The sequence below is a fragment of the Oncorhynchus kisutch genome, linkage group LG14, assembly GCF_002021735.2.
Source record: "Oncorhynchus kisutch isolate 150728-3 linkage group LG14, Okis_V2, whole genome shotgun sequence".
NCBI classification, from domain to species: domain Eukaryota; kingdom Metazoa; phylum Chordata; class Actinopteri; order Salmoniformes; family Salmonidae; genus Oncorhynchus; species Oncorhynchus kisutch.
The window spans coordinates 52,544,131-52,566,517 of NC_034187.2; the positions used below are offsets into that span (position 1 = coordinate 52,544,131).

The window sequence follows — 22,387 nt, forward strand, 5'->3', positions numbered from 1 at the left end:
GTCTTATTCTGAAATGGATTTAAAAAATAATCCTCATCAACCCACACACAACACCCCATAATGACAAAGCAAAAACAGGTTTTTATACATTTTTGCAAATGTATAAATAAATAAATGAAATATCACTTTTACATACAATACCAGTCAAAAGTTTGGACACCTACTCATTCAAGGGTTTTTCTTAAATTTGACTATTTTCACTAATTTCACTAAGTTGCCCTTACACAGCCTGGAGGTGTGTTGGGTCATTGTCCTGTTGAAAAACAAATTATAGTCCCACTAAGCGCAAACCAGATGGGATGGCATATCACTGCAGAATGTTGTGGTAGCCATGCTGGTTAAGTGTGCCTCGAATTTAAAAAAGAAAATCACTGGCAATGTCACCAGCCAAGCACCCCCACCCCAGCACACCTCCTCCTCCATGCATCACGATGGGAACCACACATGCAGAGATAATCCGTTCACCTACTCAGCGGTTGGAACCACAAATCTCAAATTTGGACTCATCAGACCAAAGGACATGCTTCCACCGCTCTAATGTCTATTGCTCGTGTTTCTTCGCCTAAGAAAGTATTTTCTTCTTATTGGTGTCCTTTAGTAGTGGTTTCTTTGCAGGAATTCGACCATGAAGGCCTGATTCACACAGTCTCCTCTGAACAATTGATGTTGAGATGTGTCTCTTACTTGAACTCTGTGACGCATTTATTTGGGCTGGTAACTCTAATGAACTTATACTCTGCAGCAGAGGGAACTCTGGACTTTCCTTTCCTGTGGCGGTCCTCATGAGAGCCAGTTTAATCATAGCACTTGATAATTATTGCGACTGCACTTGAAGAAATGTTCAGTATTGACTGACCTTCGTGTCTTAAAGTAACAATGGACTGTTGTTTGTCTTTGCTTATTTGAGTTGTTCTTGCCATAATATGGACCTGGTCTCTCACCAAATAAGGCTATCTTCTGTATACCACCCCTACCTTGACACAACACGACTGATTGGCTCAAACGCATTAACAAGAAAATAAATTTCAAAACTTAAGATTTAACAAAGCACACCTTTTAATTGAAATGCATTCCACTACCTCATGAAGCTGGTTGAGAGAATGCCAAGAGTGTGCAAAGCTGTCATCAAGGCAAATGGTGGCTACTTTGCGCCATTGTCCGGAAGAGTGGCTGCCCGGAAGTTGCTCCAACTTCGGCAAGACGAGATTGGAGGCTGGGAAATACCGACGGATCTCGACTCGCTCACCGCCTTGACCATTTGGATCGATGGGCGACTACGGGAATGAAGGAAGGAGAGGAGATTCGATTTCAATCGCCCGCCCAAGGAGTCCACCTTGCCTCCAAGGCATCCTGGAAGTCCCCGAAGGCTCTGTTGCCGAGAGAACCCGAGGCTACCCGAGTTCCCCCGAGAGTCTCCAAAGTCCGTCGTTTCCCCTCTTGCCGAGCCAATACATCCAGGCAGAGCTAGGCTGTATCCAGCTGAACGTCTATACAGGCTTCACACTAAGTTGCCTGTATTGCGGGACTACTGGTCATTTCGTCTCCATCGGTCCACTAAAAGACCAGGCTCACCGGTAAGAGCGAGTAGTGGGCCATGGTGGGCCATACGGATAACTTTTCCTCTTCCTTTACTCACACCCCTTTTCATGCCATTTTGTTGTTGGGGAACCAGTCGAAATCTCTCTGGGTACTCATCGAATCTGAGAGCTTTATGGACGCTACCCTGGCATCCGAGCTGGGCAACCCCACTCAGTCCCTCTCCATTCCCATGGACGTTAGAGTGCTGGATGGGCGCTCTATAGGCCGGGTCACCCACAATTCCACCCCCATCAACCTACGTGTGTCAGCGAACCACAGCGAGAGGATCCAATTCCTGCTCATTAAGTCTCCTCAGGTTCCCGTGGTATTAGGATTCTCTTGGCTTCAGCGACACAATCCCCTCATTGACTTGTCTGCTGGTGCCATCATGGGCTGGAGCCCGTTCTACCACGGTCATTGCCTGAAGTCAGAGCAGCCTTCCCCGGGACGTATTCCTGGGGGCTCGGAAGTTGCTACGGACCTCTCCGCCATTCCCGCGGAGTACCAGGACCTCCGGGAGGTGTTCATTAAGGCCCGGGCCACTTTGCTTCTGCCGCACCAACCCTATGACTGCGGGAATGACCTTCTCCCAGGCACCACTCCATCCCGGGGACGACTGTACTGGGTCCGGAGACCAATGCTATGGAGACCTACTCTACATTAAAGACTCCCCCTCCGGCACAGGGTTCTTTGTGAAGAAGAAGGACAAGGCCCTGCGTCCGTGCATCGACTTCCGGGGCCCTAACAACATCACGGTGAAGAACCGCTATCCGCTACCACTCATCTCCTTGGCCTTCGACACGCTCCAGGGGGCCACCGTGTTCTCCAAGCTGGACCTATGGAACGCCTACCACCTGGTGTGGATACTGGAAGGGGACAAGTGGAAGACTGCCTTCAAAACGGCCAGCTGTCACTACGAGTATCTAGTCATGTCATTTGGCCTTACCAACACCCCAGCTGTGTTCCAGGCTCTGGTTAATGATGTTCTCTGCGACATGTTCAACCAGTTCGTCTTGTAACGGGTATCGTCCTCTTCATCTGAGGAGGAGTAAGGATCGGACCAAAACGCAGCGTGGTAAGTGTCCATATTGATTTATTCAAAATACACAACTGAACACTGGAACAAAATAATACATGTGAAATATACAAAACCGAAACAGTACCGTGTGGCCCAAACACTCAAGGAAACATACACCCACAACTCAAAAGTGAAACCCAGGCTACCTAAGTATGATTCTCAATCAGAGACAACTAACGACACCTGCCTCTGATTGAGAACCATACTAGGCTGAACTCAAAACCCCAACATAGAAAAACACACAGACTGCCCACCCCAACTCACGCCCTGACCATACTAAATAAAGACAAAACAAAGGAAATAAAGGTCAGAACATGACACATCTACCTCGACGACATCCTCGTCTTTCCCACTCCGCCCAAGAACACGTGCTCAACGTCCGACAGGTTCTCCAACGCCTCCTGGAGAACCAGCTTTTTGTGAAAGCAGAGAAGTGTGAATTCCATCGCTCCACCTGCCGTTCTGTACCTGTCTGACACTGCCCTGGATTACTGACCTCTGACTGCCCTGACCCCGAGCCTGCCTGCCGTTCTGTACCTTACTGACTCTGCCCTGGATTACAGACCTCTGCCTGCCCTTGACCTGTATTTTGCCTGCCCCCTGTTTGGTCAATAAACATCTGTGAAACATTCAAACTGACTGTATCTGGGTCTTATCCTGAGTCGTGATATGTATACATAGTTCTTAATGTTATGTTGAAATTAGATTGACGTAACAAGTTAATGTATTTAAATTGACGATTACCCTAATCTCAATTTTTACAATGCTGGTTGAATATAGATGAAAACAGTGCTGGTTGATAACTTCTTTCAAATCCAATGTATTTTCCACATTGATTACATGTCACAATACATTGAAAAATTACTTTGAAACAACAGTGATTCAACCAGTGTGTGCCCAGTGGGAACTGAGAGTGTATGTGTCAAAGGAACTTGCGGTGAGAGAGACCAATGACTCCAAAAGCGGTCAGTTTCAAAATCAACACATAACCAGATTGAAAACATTAGTGCATCACATGCTTTTTTTATTTCGTCCAAAAACATGGCATTTTGACAACTTGTTACAAAAAAATGTAGTTTAAATAAAATAGCAAATCGACAGTTTAATGAGGTAAAAGCAGAATCATTTAAAGCACGTTTCTCAACTGTTATTATTATTGCTTCTATATTTTATGCTCAACTTCAAACACCACAGTGATTCTGGAGGAACAAAAACGAAAAGGAGTAGCTTTCCTCAGGAAAGTAATTTTACATATGCACTCATTAAATTATACAATTTGAGTATGTTAATAAACATGGAATTTCATAGTAATGAGTTCCAGATACCATGTGTCCTTCTTCAACATGTATATGCAGCCTACCCTTAGTAATACCGTATATTAAACCGTATAGTCTTTCTTGTTGTTTCATGCTGGCAGTAATGCAATACAAGTACACACACACTACACTTAAATGAATCATCCATTTTATGCCTCAGCTAAGCGTTATTAAAACGACAGTTTCTAAGCTGCATTGATGAAAGAGACAGATCTGTCTGGATATTGGGTTCAGTGCGGTCGTCTGTCTAAGCAAAGAAACATTCGAGGGACGTTGTGGGGCTTTTCCAATAAAACGGGACATGTCTTTTGGTCAGTGGTTAGAGCTCAAAATATGGACAGATCACATTTCTGTCAAGGCCCCTACAGCACCTCCGAAGTCATAAAAAGGTGATCACTCCATGACATAACCTCTTCCCCTTTTTAAAGCCATGGGATTGCAAAAGCAAATCAAACTGAGGAGTACCATTTGAAGGGAACATGTATGAGATCGTGGATCGAGTCATTGTAGACAGCATAACATCAATTAGGCCAACATTTAAACTGGTAACACATCTGTTGAGTAGATTATTATATTTTACTCTAATAGCGCCGATCCAAGCACTCACCATTTCTAGGTAGGGCTTTATATGTGGTCGGAATGGTCCAAATGTCTAGACTTTGCTATTGCCCAATACTATAGTGTTTTCAAATCTCTCAGCAAAGTTAGAATTACACCATCCATGTCCATATGCGTTTTAGGGGGCTAGATGTATGACAATACTTGAGATGGGAAACTGACCATTATCATACAGATATACATAAGATAAAAGATAAGTATGATATAATATACACTACCTTCAATTGGTTTGGTATAACAAATAATGTTGTCCTTCTCATACACAGTTATACCAGTTGACTTAATATTACATGCAACCTGCCTTCATTACAGTATGTTCTTTTTCGTACTTAAATGAGGAATCAACAAATACATCAACAAATATTGAGCCTTGGCAACCATTGGTTGTTTGTCAGCCAATAGCAAATGCAGATAAATCCCCATCCCTGGCCAAATCCAATAATAACATGGCATCTTGAACTTTGAAGATAATCATTGCACTCTGTCAGGACAACAACTATATAAGTGGCAGCAAAACCGTATACTGAGCCATACTTTTTCTCAGAACTGCCTTTGGCGTCCGCAGTACATGTTATATGGAAGGTGACCTTGTAAGCTGTGAGCTTGTGGTTTTTCCTCTCCAGAAACGATCCAGAGAGGCTTATGAAAAAAGAAGAAAACATCACGTCATTCCAAATGTATTAGAGGCTATATAGGAATAAAAAGCATGAAATACAAAACATTGTTCACTGTCCCAATGTCTTTGTGCCACACCTCTATAAAAATGTATATATCTCCCGTATGGTTGTGAGGACATTCCAGATGCACAGAGTTCATAGGGAGTCATGTAGTCTGAAAGAGTCTATGCAGTCTCTCATGTAGTCTATGGGTAGTCTATCTATACAGACAAAGCTGCCATGTTGCAGTTAGTTCCCAAAAAGGAGAGGTGTCCAGTAGTCCACAGGCCTGGGGTGAGAGCTGAACTCTACTTGAGTTTATGCCTCAAATATAAAAAAGATCAAAGCTAAAGTATGTCCTCCAAGTTCACCAGTCGCAGTTCAGCTACGTGATAAGACGGGACCCCTCTCGTTCCACAAGCCCGCTTCTCTCCAACCACAATTCCAGGCCGACACCTGGAGTATAGTTACCAAGCAACAGCCAGGTGGTGTAGAGTTCACCTCCGTAACAAACTCCAAAGTCGTTATGGTGAGACGATGGTAACAGGGTAAAGCAGGAAGCGTTCCTCCCAATATAGTTGTCCCAGTGGTCGAACAGAGAGCGTGGGCAGAAGGTCTAACACTGCATCTGAAATGGCACCCTATTCCCTATATAGTGCACTAATTTGAACCGGGTATTGCACTACATAGAGAATAGGGTGCCATTTCAGATGCACTTGATGTCTATGAGAAGTCCAGTGGTCGAATCATCATGGTTGTTGCTCGTAGCGAGTAGCTGGGACCCTTAAAGTAGTGCCACTTGATGCCATTTAGCTTCCCGACGTGTTGCCCTTTGGTGAAGTACATTCCGTTGAGGTTGGACGGGCCGCAGGCGTCGAACCACCAACCTGGGCAGAGCAAGAACGGAGGGGGGAGAGAATGACATTTTTTTTAAACCCCTATGACAAAAACAGACATTAGTGTGTATGAAAAGCTAAAAGAAAGACCGTAAACTTCACATTGAATTTCTCTGTTCTGGTTCTGTAATGTTGAACCTTGACAGTGTGCCTACGTGAACTCCAACACTAGCTATAGCAGTGGTTCAGACATAATCACAAAGGTATCTGGTCACTGTGGTGTAGGCACACAGGGGTTGCCGATACCTGTTAACCACTTTTGGGACCTGTTTACACCCAATGGTATTTTGAGAAAGGGTAAAGGTGAATGGGCTCAAATAGGCTCTGTTGTGCATGGCATTTGTAAGAATTGCATTCCCTGCATATGACGCTGTTGTACCCCTTTCTTCTTCTCGCTTAACCTTTGCATATACTTTTTTTAATCCAAATACATTACTAGCACCAAAGAGCACATGAAAATGAGCAACACAAAACTTTCCATTTCATCATGTGGCTGGTGTGACGTTGTCAATCAGAGGTTGGGGCATAGCCTTTCCCCTCAGGCCTAAATACCAGTGCCAGTTTGGGCTGTGGCATTTCACAGAAGACCTACCAGTGAGTCCCACAGTTAGTACCACTGTCCTTGCCTTTAGAATGGGTGTCACGTTGATAAAGGTTTCCCATTGGTTCCCTGTGACTTGTGTTTCCAGGGCCGAGCTTTTACTATCTTGTAAAAACAGCTGCCCCCGCTAGAAACAGTTGGTGATCTGTTTCCAGAACCGGATAGTCTCTTGTCATTGTCACCTCAGTTACACTAGTGAACATACAGTAGGCCTGGGTTAGGTCTGTTCAGTATGACTGAGCTTGTACTGTATGTATGTACGGTGCATTCGGCAAGTATTCAGACCCCTTGACTCTTTTCACATTTTGTTACAGCCTTATTCTAAAATGGATTAAATACAAAAAAATCCTCATCAATCTACACACAATACCCCATAACGCCAAATGGAAAACAGGTTTTTCGAAATTTTGTGAAATGTATTTCAAATTAAACACTGAAATACCTGATTTACATAAGTATTCAGACCCTTTGCTATGAGACTCAGAATAGAGCTCAGGTGCATCCAGTTTCCATTGATCATCCTTGAGATGTTTCTACAACTTGATTACAGTCCATCTGTGGTAAACTCAATTGATTGGACATGATTTGGAAAGGCACACACCTGTCTATATAAGATCCCAGAGTTGATAGTGCATGTCAGAGCAAAAACCAAGCCACGAGGTCAAAGGAATTGTCCTTAGAGCTCTGAGACATGGTTTTGGAACCACCAAGACTCTTCCAAATTGAGCAATCGGGGGAGAAGAGCCTTGATCAGGGAGGTGAATATTTATGTAAATGTGATATTTACAGTTTTTTATACATTTGCAAAAATGTATAAAAGCCTTTTTTTGCTTCGTCATTATTGGGTATTGTGTGTAGATTGATGAGTAAATCAATTTTAGAATAAGGCTGTTCCAAGGGGTCTGAATACTTTCTGAATGCACTGTATGTAGGTCAGTGGAGGCTGGTGGGAGGAGTTATATTCGGCTGGCTCCTCCGTCGCGACGTTACCTGAACGCCCATCTGCGGCCTGCTAACCGTTAGCTGTCTTACCGGCTGCTATCTGAATAGACAATCGGACAATTTTTTAAAATTATTTTATTATTATTATTATGTTTTCTTCTTGGGCCTCTATAACTATATCTATTGTTTTTATTTTTGTTGTTGTTGTGTGATTTGGATTGATCCCCTCTACCACACGGAACCCCACTAATCTACTGACGGAGCGCAGGAGGTGGCTAACAACAGACCTCCATCCTATGCTAGCTTGCTACCGATGCCCTGGCTAGCTGTCTAAATCACCAACCAACCTCTCCACTCACCGGACCCTTTTGATCACTCGACTAAGCATGCCTCTCCTTAATGTCAATATGTCTTGTCCATTTCTGTTCTAGTTAGTGTTTATTGGCTTATTTCACTGTAGAGCCTCTAGTCCTGCTCACTATACCTTATCCAACCTATTAGTTCCACCACCCACACATGCAATGACATCTCCTGGTTTCAACGATGTTTCTAGAGACAATATCTCTCTCTTCATCACTCAATACCTAGGTTTACCTCCACTGTATTCACATCCTACCATACATTTGTCTGTACATTATACCTTGATGCTATTTTATCGCCCCCAGAAACCTCCTTTTACTCTATGTTCCAGACGTTCTAGACGACCAATTCTCATAGCTTTTAGCCGTACCCTTATTCTACTCCTCCTATGTTCCTCTGGCGATGTAGAGGTGAATCCAGGCCCTGCAGTGCCTAGCTCCACTCCTATTCCCCAGGCGCTCTCTTTTGACGACTTCTGTAACCGTAATAGCCTTGGTTTCATGCATGTTAACATTAGAAGCCTCCTCCCTAAGTTTGTTCTATTCACTGCTTTAGCACACTCTGCCAACCCGGATGTTCTAGCTGTGTCTGAATCCTGGCTTAGGAAGACCACCAAAAACTCAGACATTTTAATTCCAAACTACAACATTTTCAGACAAGATAGAACTGCCAAAGGGGGCGGTGTTGCAATCTACTGCAAAGATAGCCTGCAGAGTTCTGTCCTACTATCCAGGTCTGTACCCAAACAATTTGAACTTCTACTTTTAAAAATCCACCTCTCTAAAAACAAGTCTCTCACCGTTGCCGCCTGCTATAGACCACCCTCTGCCCCCAGCTGTGCTCTGGACACCATATGTGAACTGATTGCCCCCCATCTATCTTCAGAGTTCGTGCTGCTAGGCGACCTAAACTGGAACATGCTTAACACCCCAGCCATCCTACAATCTAAACTTGATGCCCTCAATCTCACACAAATAATCAATGAACCTACCAGGTACCTCCCCAAAACCTTAAACACGGGCACCCTCATAGATATCATCCTAACCAACTTCCCCTCTAAATACACCTCTGCTGTCTTCAACCAAGATCTCAGCGATCACTGCCTCATTGCCTGCATCCGTAATGGGTCAGCGGTCAAACGACCTCCACTCATCACTGTAAAACGCTCCCTGAAACACTTCTGCGAGCAGGCCTTTCTAATCGACCTGGCCGGGGTATCCTGGAAGGATATTGATCTCATCCCGTCAGTAGAGGATGCCTGGATATTTTTTTTAAATGCCTTCCTAACCATCTTAAATAAACATGCCCCATTTAAGAAATTTAGAACCAGGAACAGATATAGCCCTTGGTTCTCCCCAGACCTGACTGCCCTTAACCAACACAAAAACATCCTATGGCGTTCTGCATTAGCATCGAACAGCCCCCGTGATATGCAGCTGTTCAGGGAAGCTAGAAATCATTATACACAGGCAGTTAGAAAAGCCAAGGCTAGCTTTTTCAAGCAGAAATTTGCTTCCTGCAACACTAACTCAAAAAAGTTCTGGGACACTGTAAAGTCCATGGAGAATAAGAACACCTCCTCCCAGCTGCCCACTGCACTGAAGATAGGAAACACTGTCACCACTGATAAATCCACCATAATTGAGAATTTCAATAAGCATTTTTCTACGGCTGGCCATGCTTTCCACCTGGCTACTCCTACCCCGGACAACAGCACTGCACCCCCAACAGCAACTCGCCCAAGCCTTCCCCATTTCTCCTTCTCCCAAATCCATTCAGCTGATGTTCTGAAAGAGCTGCAAAATCTGGACCCCTACAAATCAGCCGGGCTAGACAATCTGGACCCTTTCTTTCTAAAATTATCTGCCGAAATTGTTGCCACCCCTATTACTAGCCTGTTCAACCTCTCTTTCGTGTCGTCTGAGATTCCCAAAGATTGGAAAGCAGCTGCGGTCATCCCCCTCTTCAAAGGGGGGGACACTCTTGACCCAAACTGCTACAGACCTATATCTATCCTACCGTGCCTTTCTAAGGTCTTCGAAAGCCAAGTCAACAAACAGATTACCGACCATTTCGAATCTCACCATACCTTCTCTGCTATGCAATCCGGTTTCAGAGCTGGTCATGGGTGCACCTCAGCCACGCTCAAGGTCCTAAACGATATCTTAACCGCCATCGATAAGAAACATTACTGTGCAGCCGTATTCATTGATCTGGCCAAGGCTTTCGACTCTGTCAATCACCATATCCTCATCGGCAGACTCGACAGCCTTGGTTTCTCAAATGATTGCCTCGCCTGGTTCACCAACTACTTCTCTGATAGAGTTCAGTGTGTCAAATCGGAGGGTCTGCTGTCCGGACCTCTGGCAGTCTCTATGGGGGTGCCACAGGGTTCAATTCTTGGACCGACTCTCTTCTCTGTATACATCAATGAGGTCGCTCTTGCTGCTGGTGAGTCCCTGATCCACCTCTACGCAGACGACACCATTCTGTATACTTCCGGCCCTTCTTTGGACACTGTGTTAACAACCCTCCAGGCAAGCTTCAATGCCATACAACTCTCCTTCCGTGGCCTCCAATTGCTCTTAAATACAAGTAAAACTAAATGCATGCTCTTCAACCGATCGCTACCTGCACCTACCCGCCTGTCCAACATCACTACTCTGGACGGCTCTGACTTAGAATACATGGACAACTACAAATACTTAGGTGTCTGGTTAGACTGTAAACTCTCCTTCCAGACCCATATCAAACATCTCCAATCCAAAGTTAAATCTAGAATTGGCTTCCTATTTCGCAACAAAGCATCCTTCACTCATGCTGCCAAACATACCCTTGTAAAACGGACCATCCTACCAATCCTCGACTTTGGCGATGTCATTTACAAAATAGCCTCCAATACCCTACTCAACAAATTGGATGCAGTCTATCACAGTGCAATCCGTTTTATCACCAAAGCCCCATATACTACCCACCATTGCGACCTGTACGCTCTCGTTGGCTGGCCCTCGCTTCATACTCGTCGCCAAACCCACTGGCTCCATGTCATCTACAAGACCCTGCTAGGTAAAGTCCCCCCTTATCTCAGCTCGCTGGTCACCATAGCATCTCCCACCTGTAGCACACGCTCCAGCAGGTATATCTCTCTAGTCACCCCCAAAACCAATTCTTTCTTTGGCCGCCTCTCCTTCCAGTTCTCTGCTGCCAATGACTGGAACGAACTACAAAAATCTCTGAAACTGGAAACACTTATCTCCCTCACTAGCTTTAAGCACCAACTGTCAGAGCAGCTCACAGATTACTGCACCTGTACATAGCCCACCTATAATTTAGCCCAAACAACTACCTCTTTCCCAACTGTATTTAATTTGTATTTATTTATTTATTTTGCTCCTTTGCACCCCATTATTTTTTATTTCTACTTTGCACATTCTTCCATTGCAAAACTACCATTCCAGTATTTTACTTGCTATATTGTATTTACTTTGCCATCATGGCCTTTTTTGCCTTTACCTCCCTTCTCACCTCATTTGCTCACATTGTATATAGACTTGTTTATACTGCATTATTGACTGTATGTTTGTTTTTACTCCATGTGTAACTCTGTGTCGTTTTATCTGTCGAACTGCTTTGCTTTATCTTGGCCAGGTCGCAATTGTAAATGAGAACTTGTTCTCAACTTGCCTACCTGGTTAAATAAAGGTAAAATAAAAAATAAATAAATAAATAAATAAATAGGAGGACGGGCTAATTTCAGTGGCTGAAATGGAATAAATGGAACGGAGTCAAACATGTGGTTTCCATTTGGTGTTTGTGTTTGATACTATTCGATTTATTCCATTCCAGTCATACAATGAGCCCGTCCTCCTATAGCTCCTCCCACCAACCTCCTCTGATGTAAGTAATTGCCATACTGACCTTACTTTCTTAATATTTTTCTCCTCTTTAGTTACTAATGTTTTTCTCAATGCATCTATTTCCCCCACCGCTTACTACTGCACTGATAATATGTCAATATTATTACAGTGAATATGGTTAAAAAAAAAATTGAAGTCAGTGCCCTGCTAAACACACTGCTGGATTGTGAGACTGGCTGGTTGAATGAGGAAAATATGCGGTCCTTAGATCAGAGTGGATACAATTGCCCGAGAATTAGAGTCATTTTGAATCTCCCTGACACTTGGTGCCCGGCTCATGGACATTTGTGGTGCTCATTTCAAACCCCTAATGTGCTGTTGTGTTGAGTGGTGGGTGCAGAAGTTAGAGGATGCAGTAAGCTCCACACATGCCTCATTACTCTGTACTGTGGTACAATGCCACATGCACAGGTCCGTGCCAAAATAACCCAAACAAGTGTCAGGGTTTGAGCTAGGCGGAGTCAGGCTGCTCTTGTAGTAGAACCAAGTTCTCTAGACAATTGACCAGGATGCATTACTATACTAAGAAAAATATAAACGCAACATGTTGTTGTGTTGGTCCCATGTTTCATGAGCTGAAATAAAAGATCCAGGAAATGTGTTTACATTCCTGTTAGTGAGCATTTCTCCTTTGCCAAGTTAATCCATCCACCGGACAGGTGTGGTATATCAAGAAGCTGATTAAACAGCATGATCTTTACACAGATGCACCCTGTGCTGGGGACAGTAATAAGCCACTCTAAAATGTGCAGTTTTGTCACCCAGCACAATGCCACATATGTCTCAAGCTGTGAGGGAGCATGAAATTGGCATGCTGATTGCAGGAATGTCCACCAGAGCTGTTGCCAGAGAATTTAATGTTGATATCTCTACTATAAGCCACTTCCAACGTCATATTAGAGAATTTGGCAGTACGTCCAACCGGCCTCACAACCGCAGATCACGGGTAACCACCCAAGCCCAGGACCTCCACATCCGGCTTCTTCACATGCGTGATCGTCTAACACCAGCCACCTGGACAGCTGATGAAACTGAGTCTTTCTGTCTGCAATAAAGCTGTTTTGTGGGGAAAAACTCACCCACTCACTCACTGCCCAGTCATGTGAAATCCATAGATTAGGGCCTAATGATTTCATTTCAATTGACTGATCTCCTTATATGAACTGTAACTCAGTAAAATCGTTGAAATTGTTGCATGTTGCATTTATGATGTTGTTCAGTATAAGATGTATCTTCCTTTCTGCCATGAGGTGGTGGTTTGTGGGGACTCTTCTTGTGCCATCTCTCAGTGTGGTGCATTATGGGGTCTCCCTTGCCAGATCACTAGATAGCACAGGAGGTTGGTGGCACCTTATAATTGGGGAGAACGGGCTCCTGGTAATGGCTGGAGCGGAATCGGTGGAGTGGTGTTTGATGCCATTCCATTCGCACCATTCCAGCCATTATAATGAACCGTCCTCCTCTCAGCAGCCTCTACTGCTAAATAGAGCATTATGGGTGAAGTAGGCAAGAATTGCCTTTCTTTTTCGGCATCAGACCTGCCCAATTCTCACTTGAAACATCGTTTTTTTGTGTTTAATAGGCTAAATTACACATTCTTTTAACATATGACCCCAGAGTGACCTGTTCTTTCAATTTGTAGTCTATGACATTTCAGATTTAGATATTATTATTTATCCTTAAGTCGTTTGGATGTAGTAAACTACTTTTTCAAAGCAACTTTAAGGGGTAGCTTAACATCTTCCATTGTGACGTAATTGGTAGCTTGGTAAACTATATTTTCAACACTGCAGTGTGGTGCATTATGGGGACACTGGTACTTACCCCCTGTGAGCATGAGGGCACACTTGCACATGCAGTTGTCATTGTCCATGTCCTTGGTGCTGAAGTCTGCCCCATGGATCACCATACTGCTCTGCCTGCCCGCTGTCCCACTGTGACTCTTCAGGAACAGTCTGAGAGGAGGAGGAGGACAGAATAAGGGGATTGGAGGGAGAGTGGAGAAGAATACAGGAAGAGGAGGACGGAATAGAAGAGGGTGTTTAGAGGGAGAGAAGACATAACAAACTGTAAGAGACCTCCTGAGAGAGTTATATTTTCAGCAGTGACTGACTGTGTGCATGTGCTCTGCAAACAGTCTCTCCACCTGAGTCAACATAAACGCATTAAAGAGAGAGAAAAGAGGGAGAAGGGTAGACAGAGTTGTCTGGAACATACGTTTTTCACCTGCAGGGCTCAGAGCAGCCATTTACAGTATAACAGGAGCAGAGAGACCAAAGACCACGTCATTAAGGGCTGACCCAGGTACAGCCCACTGAGGTACCATCAAGTAGGCTACATACTGTTACTCTCCTACTGGTCCTAGTCCTGTACGTCTCAGATGCACAATGTCCCTCCTTGTGTGTATGCACTATGCCCACTGTCTTCCCTCCTGTGTTCATACAGTACAGATTGATACAGTATTCTCTGTCAGAATGATCACAGAGGCCTCCTGCGTTTACTATGACAGGCCTATTACTATTACCGTATAGTAGGTTATTTTTGTGGAGAGAAAGTATATTAACCCTAAGACACTGCATGTTACAGTATGGCAGGCCTGCTGTCTGCAGGGCGGCTCAGTCTAACCTGCACATGTGGAACCTGTAAATCAACCAGGGCTCCAGATGTACTGGTGAGAGACACAGTTAACCAGTGGGCAACATACAGGATGGGGAGGGGGGACTAGCATAACGGAGCCCCAGTCTGGAGGCACCGTGGCTGGGGTTGGGCTGTTGTCTCATGCTGATCTACGGACATCTGCCATGTCCCTAGAACAATGCGTTTTGTGGTGTTCTATTTTTAGGTTGAGTGACTGGCATTGGAAGGAGACAAGACAATGTTGATTGAGGAGGTGATTGACAAGCGTACTCTTGCATCTCAAATGCAGATTTGTGCTACGATGTCATTAGGATACTTGACATCGAGTAACGTTGGAAGCTTGCTGACGATTGAGTCAATGACTCCAATCCATACACCTCAGAGTTTTCCTCATCGATCCACCCACTCCGTGACTACCATTATCAGATTCGACTCGATCTTTCTCGCCACTCAGCCCCTAACAGTTCTCCTCAACTGGAAACGAATAGGAACTATATGTGTCTAAACACACTTGAGGGTTTGTCGTTGCGAATTGTAAAATCACTCTTGGTATGAGAGCAGAAATGCTGTATTGTGGGTCTTCTCTATCCTGCTGTGACCTGCATCATTAAGAGCTCATTCTGTGGCCTGCCCTTCTCTAACCCACATTATCACATGCCTAAGAGCTTTCTCTCCCCAAAGATGGACTCTCAGAGCCAATAAACACTGTTAGAGGACCTTGCCAATGTGTCTGCTCTGCACTCTGAATCATATTCTGTTGAGCAAAATCATTTCCTGAGATCCATTGGCGTCAATCGGAATGGACAGGGGAGTAGGCGGGTAACAAGTCTTGGTCAAGTTGTGTTTTTTCCTATGAGAAAGGTTGGATAGGTTGTTTTATTTTTAGATTTTTTTTGTGGGGGGGGGGGGGGGGGGGGGGGTATTCACCTGCAATACTGGTGGCAGTGTTGTGGATAAGAAAAGTGTGTAGCCAGAGACGACATGCCCAATGAAACTGAAGGGCGGTAAAATATATCTTACAAAATCTATGTGCAACAAATTAATGCAAAGATCAATTCCTTTGCCCCTCAAAATGTGGTTGACTGACACTTATGCTTGTAGCCATGTGGTTTCAGGTTAGATTCATGAAGTGGAGACAACGGTCAGTGGTGTGTATTCTTGGAGCAAGTTTTTAGACAGGTGTGTCGATGGATGATTTGTCCAGAGAGAGGTGAAAGAAGTGACTATGTCACTGTTCGGTATGCAACTAAGCCACTAAACCTATACTGTACTATGTAGTGGAGAGTCATGGCTCTAATACGTGGTTATATCAAAATCAAAGAAAGGTCATATGAATTGAACATGTTGAAATTAGACATGGTAGTGGGGTGATGAAATAGTGTGCATTTATGGGGGTCGGAGTTGAGTGTGTGTGTGTGTGCGTGTGTGTGGTGGGAGTAGTGAGTCTTCATCTGTGACACGTGCCGAAGCACGACTCTGACCCTTCAAGACAACAGAAGGCCTCGCAGATACTCTACCGTAGGGCCTTATACCTCTCATATCCCAAAACGCAGCTTGATTTCCTGGCAGTGTAACTTATGCTAATTCCTGGCCCACACAGTCCAGGATGTAGCCTGCTACTGCTCCGATAAAGAACAGACACAGGCTGTGTATTTAGAAGACATTTACACAGCCTTTCGACCGCACACAGAAACATCGCCAAGACACGCCATGAAGAGGGATTCTCCGCATGACACTCGTCTGACCTTAAAATCGTTTTGGTCTGTATTGAATGGGTGTGTTGTGTATTTACCAGACAGTTTACCAGCTAATCCAACTCCAATTGACATCTGCGTCCTGTCATGTCGTGCCTATTATGTGCTCAACTGATAAGTAGGGCGATCCGAGGCAGCAGTAACAGATTCGCTCAAGAGGAAGAGACGGTTTTCCTGTGTGAGTGCAGTTGTTCTGCCGTCTCTGTTTCTCGGCAGAAACGTTTAGCGTGTCATGTCACAGGCTGTATTTCATCTCTAGTGTCAAACATCTGCGCAACCGATGCGGGACCCTTAAAGCCTCTGAGGACCAACCGAGCCGATCTGATTGGCTCTTGAGCAAATTAGATTGGCCAAGGCTCATTAATAAACACAATGTTGGATTGTGGGAGATTGATTTGGGCTTTCTCAATGACAGCCTGAGGGAAGAAGTGTTGGTGTCCTGCCATCTCATTCTGCTAATGTCTAAAGGGGATGCTGGTTTGTTAGTGCTCTTTCATCGCCGGATGTTGGATATTAGGATATATTCAAAAGGAATACAAATGGTAATGGTATTAATACTACACATCATTATTACCACTTTGTTGCAGATTTTGATTTCGATCGCAATAAGGAAAGGACTCTGGAGTATTGCAAAGGGAAAGGGGGATATCTAGTCAGTTGTCCAACTGAATGTACTCAACTGAAATGTGTCCCGTGTTTAACCCAACCCCTCTGGGATCAGAGAGGCGCGGGGGGGGCTACCTTAATCGACATCCACGTCCTCAGCGCCCGGGGAACAGTGGGTTAACTGCCGTGCTCAGGGGCAGAATTACAGATTTTTACCTTGTGACGAAAATTGGGGTCAGTTGAGGATGGTTGTTTTATGAAACTAAGTGATCATTTGAAACTTGAAGGGACAACAATAGCCAAGCTTTCCCAAAATATAGTCAATTTGCCGAACCATATAGAGTATTCTATTGCGCCAAATGACACGATATGCATCGACTCGTCCACGGAACCAACCTGCCTGCAGTCTTTAACAATGCTTTTAAAGCCCACTCCAAGGTGCATGATGAAATGCATTAGGGCAACACTCTATCATTAGTGTAAAATCAAAACTACAACACCATGTTTAGAAGCACAGAACAACACTTCACAGCTAGGCCATATTGGTCCTACAAAGTACGTAGAGTTTGCTCATTCTAGGCTGAATTACATCATGCTGCATCAAGATAGAACTGCTGCAATCTATCTCACTTCTCTTCTGTTTCAACCACTTGCAATAGGCTTACCTAAAACCTGCATTTATGCAGCATATTTCACAGAGCAGTTTGGATTGAATTCACCCTTCTGCCTGCAATGAAGCTAGCAGTAATTGAGTTCCTGTATCTGTAAGGCTCTATCAAACCACCAAGACTCAACCAGCGACAGTTACATTTAACAGAGACTTCCACTATAGCTGGGGGGAAAAACACAGCCCCAAAGTGCTATAAGTCACGCGTGCCATAGAGGTCCATACATCAGGGGTGCTCAGAGGAGGCGGCATTCCTCCCCAAACACTGCAAAATAGAGAACATCATAAATATGTCTTTCCCCTCCACACGGGCGAGACATGTCAGACTGCGGGTAAACAACCTGTGGATAGGCCAGGGCCACAGCCCATTTCCAAGACTTCACAGATTTGTTCCAAGATGGCGTAGCAGTCGGATGTGTGTTTTGTCTTGTCCCGTGTAAATATTGTTTTCCTCTGTTTTCCCCCCTGATATATTTAGTGTATATTTTCATTCTCACTTTCCATCTACGGACTGAATATACTCACCTGCAACCCGCCTCACCCAATGTGGTACGGTCTGCTATTTTTATACTTTAGAACCGGAACCTCCATCAGAAGCTAGCCAGTTAGCCACTGCTAGCGATCTTCACCGTTAACTCGGACACCAGCCAGCTTTAGCTCGGTCAATACATGCCAGTCTGCACAGCGCAATATCAACCCAGAGCATATCGGACTTATTTTTCTCTACCACATCTCCGGATTCCTACCGCATGCTCTGAACCTTTACACTGGATCATCGCAGCTAGCTAGCTGCAATCCAAGTGGCTACTTCTGTCTAACGTCTCTATCCCAAAACAAGCACCAGTTAGCCTTAAGCTAGCCTCGAGCTAGGCCCATCTCCCGGCTAGCCAAAGAGGTCCACCAGCTAATTCTTGGGCTACAATACCAACAGGCTCTTCCGTTGCGACGTCGCCGAAGGCCCATCTGCTAGCGTAGTAGCGACTACTGAATCGGCTCCCTGACTCACCTACTGCTACTCATTGGACCCTATGCTCACTCGGCTACACATGCCTCTCCCTAATGTTAATATGCCTTGTCTATTGCTGTTTTGGTTAGTGATTAATGTCTTATTTCACTGTAGAGCCGCCAGCCCTGCCCAATATGCCTTAGATAGCCCTTTTGTCCCACCCCCTACACATGCGGTGGCCTCACCTGGCTTAACTGCTGGCTCTAGAGACAAAACTTCTCTCATCATCACTCAATGCCTAGGTTTACCTCCACTGTACTCACATCCTACCATACCCTTGTCTGTACATTATGCCTTGAATCTATTCTTCCACGCCCAGAAATCTGCTCCTTATACTCTCTGTCCCAAACGCACTAGATGACCAGTTCTTATAGCCTTTAGCCGTACCCTTATCCTCCTCCTCTGTTCTTCTGGTGATGTAGAGGTTAACCCAGGCCCTGTAGCCCCCAGCACCACTCCCATTCCCCAGGCGCTCTCATTTGTTGACTTCTGTAACCGTAAAAGCCTTAGTTTCATGCATGTTAACATCAGAAGCCTTCTCCCTAAGTTTGTTTTATTCACTGCTTTAGCACACTCCGCGAACCCTGATGTCCTAGCTATGTCTGAATCATGGCTTAGGAAGGACACCAAAAATCCTGACATTTCCATCCCCAACTACAACATTTTCTGAGAAGATAGAACTGCTAAAGGGAGCGGAGATGCAATCTACTGCAGAGATAGCCTGCAGAGTTCTGTCATACAATCCAGGTCTGTGCCCAAACAATTCAAGCTTCTACTTTTAAAAATCCACCTTTCCAGAAACAAGCCTCTCACCCATGCCGCTTGTTATAAGACCCCCCTCAGCCCCAGCTGTGCCCTGGACACCATATGTGAATTGATTGCCCCCCCATCTATCTTCAGAGTTCGTACTTTTAGCTGACCTAAACCTGGATATGCTTAACACCCCGGCCGTCCTACAATCTAAGCTAGAAGCTCTCAATCTCACACAAATTATCAAGGAACCTACCAGGTACAACCCTAAATCCGTAACCATGGGTACCCTCTTAGATATCATCCTGACAAACTTGCCCTCTAAATACACCTCTGCTGTCTTCAACCAGGATCTCAGTGATCACTGCCTCATTGCCTGCTTCTATAATGGTTCCGCGGTCAAACGACTACCCCTCATCACTGTCAAACGCTTCCTAAAACACTTCAGCCAGCAGGCCTTTCTATTCGACCTTGCCTGGGTATCCTGGAAGGATTTTGACCTCATCCCGTCAGTAGAGGATGCCTGGTTGCTCTTTAAAAGTGCTTTCCTCAACATCTTAAATAAGCATGCCCCATTCAAAAAATGTATCCCAGACTTAGTTTCACCTTTTTTTCAGCTTTCGTCATCAGTTTTAGTACAGGGACAAAGTCTTGGAAATTCGTGTTTGGACGCGCCATGAAGACAAGACGCACCTGCTAAAATCGGTTTCCTATTGAACATACTTCTTTCCGTAGGAAATATTATAGTTTGATTACATTTTAGGCTATCGGAGGAGTGAATAGAAACGTATTTTGACTTGTTGAAACAAAGTTTAGGGGTCGATTTTGGAATTAATTTCTCTGCACGTTGAACGAGTGGATTACTCAAATCAATGGCACCAACTAAACTGACTTTGTGATATAAAAAATGATTTTATCTAACAAAACGACACTACATGTTATAGCTGGGACCCTTTGGATGACAAATCAGAGGAAGAGTTTCAAAAAATAAGTTAATATTTAATTGCTATTTGTGAATTTATGAAACCTGTGCCGGTGGAAAAATATTTTGATGTGGGGTGCCGTCCTCAAATAATCACATGGCATGCTTTCGCTGTAATAGCTACTCTAAATCGAATAGTGCATTTAGATTAACAATAATTTTAGCTTTCAACCGATACAAGACACTTGTATGTACCGAAATGTTTAATATCCATCATTTTTATGATTATTTATATGAATTGCGCGCCCTCCAGTTTCACAGGAAGCTGTCCCGCCTAGCCATAATACTGGAGTGATAGATGTGCAGATGATGATATGTAGAAATACTGGGAGGGTAAATAATAATATGGGGATGAGGTAGTTGTATGTGCTATTTTCAGATTGGCTGTGTACAGGTACAGTAATTGGTAAGCTGCTCTGACAATTGATGCTTAAAGATGGAGAGGGAGATAAAGCTTCAGAGATTTTTGTAATTCGTTCCAGTCATTGGCAGCAGAGAACTGGAAGGAAAGGCGGCCAAAGGAAGTGTTGCCTTTGGGGATGACCAGTACAACATACCTGCTGGAGCACATGCTACGGGTGGGTGTTGCTATGGTGACCAGTGAGCTGAGATAAGGCGGGGCTTTACCTAGCAAAGACTTATAGATGACCTGGAGCCAGTGGGTTTGGCGATGGATATGTAGTGAAGGCCAGCCAATGAGAGCATACAGTATGTGTCATATTTTATGATGCAGTACTTACATTCTGAAGGGATTTTTCCAGAGAAGCACATCATAACATAACATATTTTTTACCCCTTTTTCTCCCCAATTAGTAGTTACCATCTTGTCCCATTGCTGCCACCCCCTCTCGGGACCACCGAAACACGACCCTGCCAAGCCGCACTGCTTCTTGACACACTGCTAGCTTAACCCAGAAGCCAGCTGCACCAATGTGTCAGGGACACACTGTACAACTGGCGACCGAAGTCAGCATGCATGCACCCGGCCCGCCACAAGGAGTCGCTAGAACGCGATGGGACAAGGACATCCTGGCAGGCCAAACCATCCCCTAACCTGACATCGCTGGGTCAATTGTCACCACCTCATGGGTCTTCCGGTCGCGGCCGGCTGGGACACAGCCTGGGATCGAACCCGGGTCTGACGCCTCTAGCACTGCATTAGACCGCTGCACCACTCGGGAGACCACGTGTACTTTTGTTATATACAGTATGTATGCCTGTACAAAAGATGGTGTCAACTTGGGAAAATATGTTAAATATTTGGAGGGAAAAAATAACATGTTCTGGATGACTACAACTGATACATTTTGATGACTCTAAAGCCCATTATCCTACACTACATACTGATTTAGGTGTATTTTTCTCTCTCCTTTTATGTGTGTAACATAACACTAATCGTGGCAGTCTTTCAAATTGCCGTCTTTCATCTCTTGACTGACACAGTTCAACCTAGCCTGCTGGCTTCCTTCCTTTTATCTGTCTGAGAAGGAGGTTGGAGACGACCAAACCTGCTGAGGTCCAGGCAGTGCGTGTTGATGCACACCTGGCAGTCATTAGCCTGCTAAACCGCAGCCTGATTGGCTCATAGCAGAGGTTAATCACCATGCTCAATGGATCACTTTCGACCCAGAGGTGTCTGGCTGTAGCCCATTCGCTCGCCTGCCGCTGGGTGTCAAATAACACCATGGAGACAGACGGATATATGGACACACACGTATGTGCACACACACTCACCATTTTTTACTTTCCAAGTTGACACCGACTGTAATCACCGAGGTAGATAATACTGTATGCATGCCCTGTTAATGTCTTTCAAGTAGAACATTAAACCGCAACCCAACGGAAGGGCAATAAAATATCAGAATAGTACTGCAGCCTCTCACCTAAATGATCTTTGAATTTTATATTTACAACATAACGTTTAACACAGCTACCTTAGCATTTGATTTACAGACAGACAGTATTCAGCGTTGCTGCCTCAGGCAGACTGCAGTGCGGATGAGTGTTGGATGAGTAAACTGAG

The 22,387-nt window shown here is 44.6% G+C and overlaps 1 protein-coding gene across 4 annotated transcripts in view; it reads right to left on the reverse strand.

The window, feature by feature from the left end:
- Positions 1 to 3,654: 3,654 nt before the first annotated feature.
- LOC109903707 (angiopoietin-1-like) overlaps positions 3,655 to 22,387 on the reverse strand; it is a 66,517-nt gene continuing 47,784 nt past the window's right edge. For all 4 annotated transcript variants that reach the window (XM_031788557.1, XM_020500573.2, XM_020500575.2 and 1 more), the window contains exons 8-9: positions 13,787 to 13,917; positions 3,655 to 6,133 (exon numbers count right to left, since the gene is read on the reverse strand). In XM_031788557.1, the coding sequence (XP_031644417.1) occupies positions 5,970 to 6,133; positions 13,787 to 13,917 (295 nt within the window). In that variant the 3' untranslated portion in view covers positions 3,655 to 5,969. The remainder of the gene's footprint in view (positions 6,134 to 13,786; positions 13,918 to 22,387) is intronic.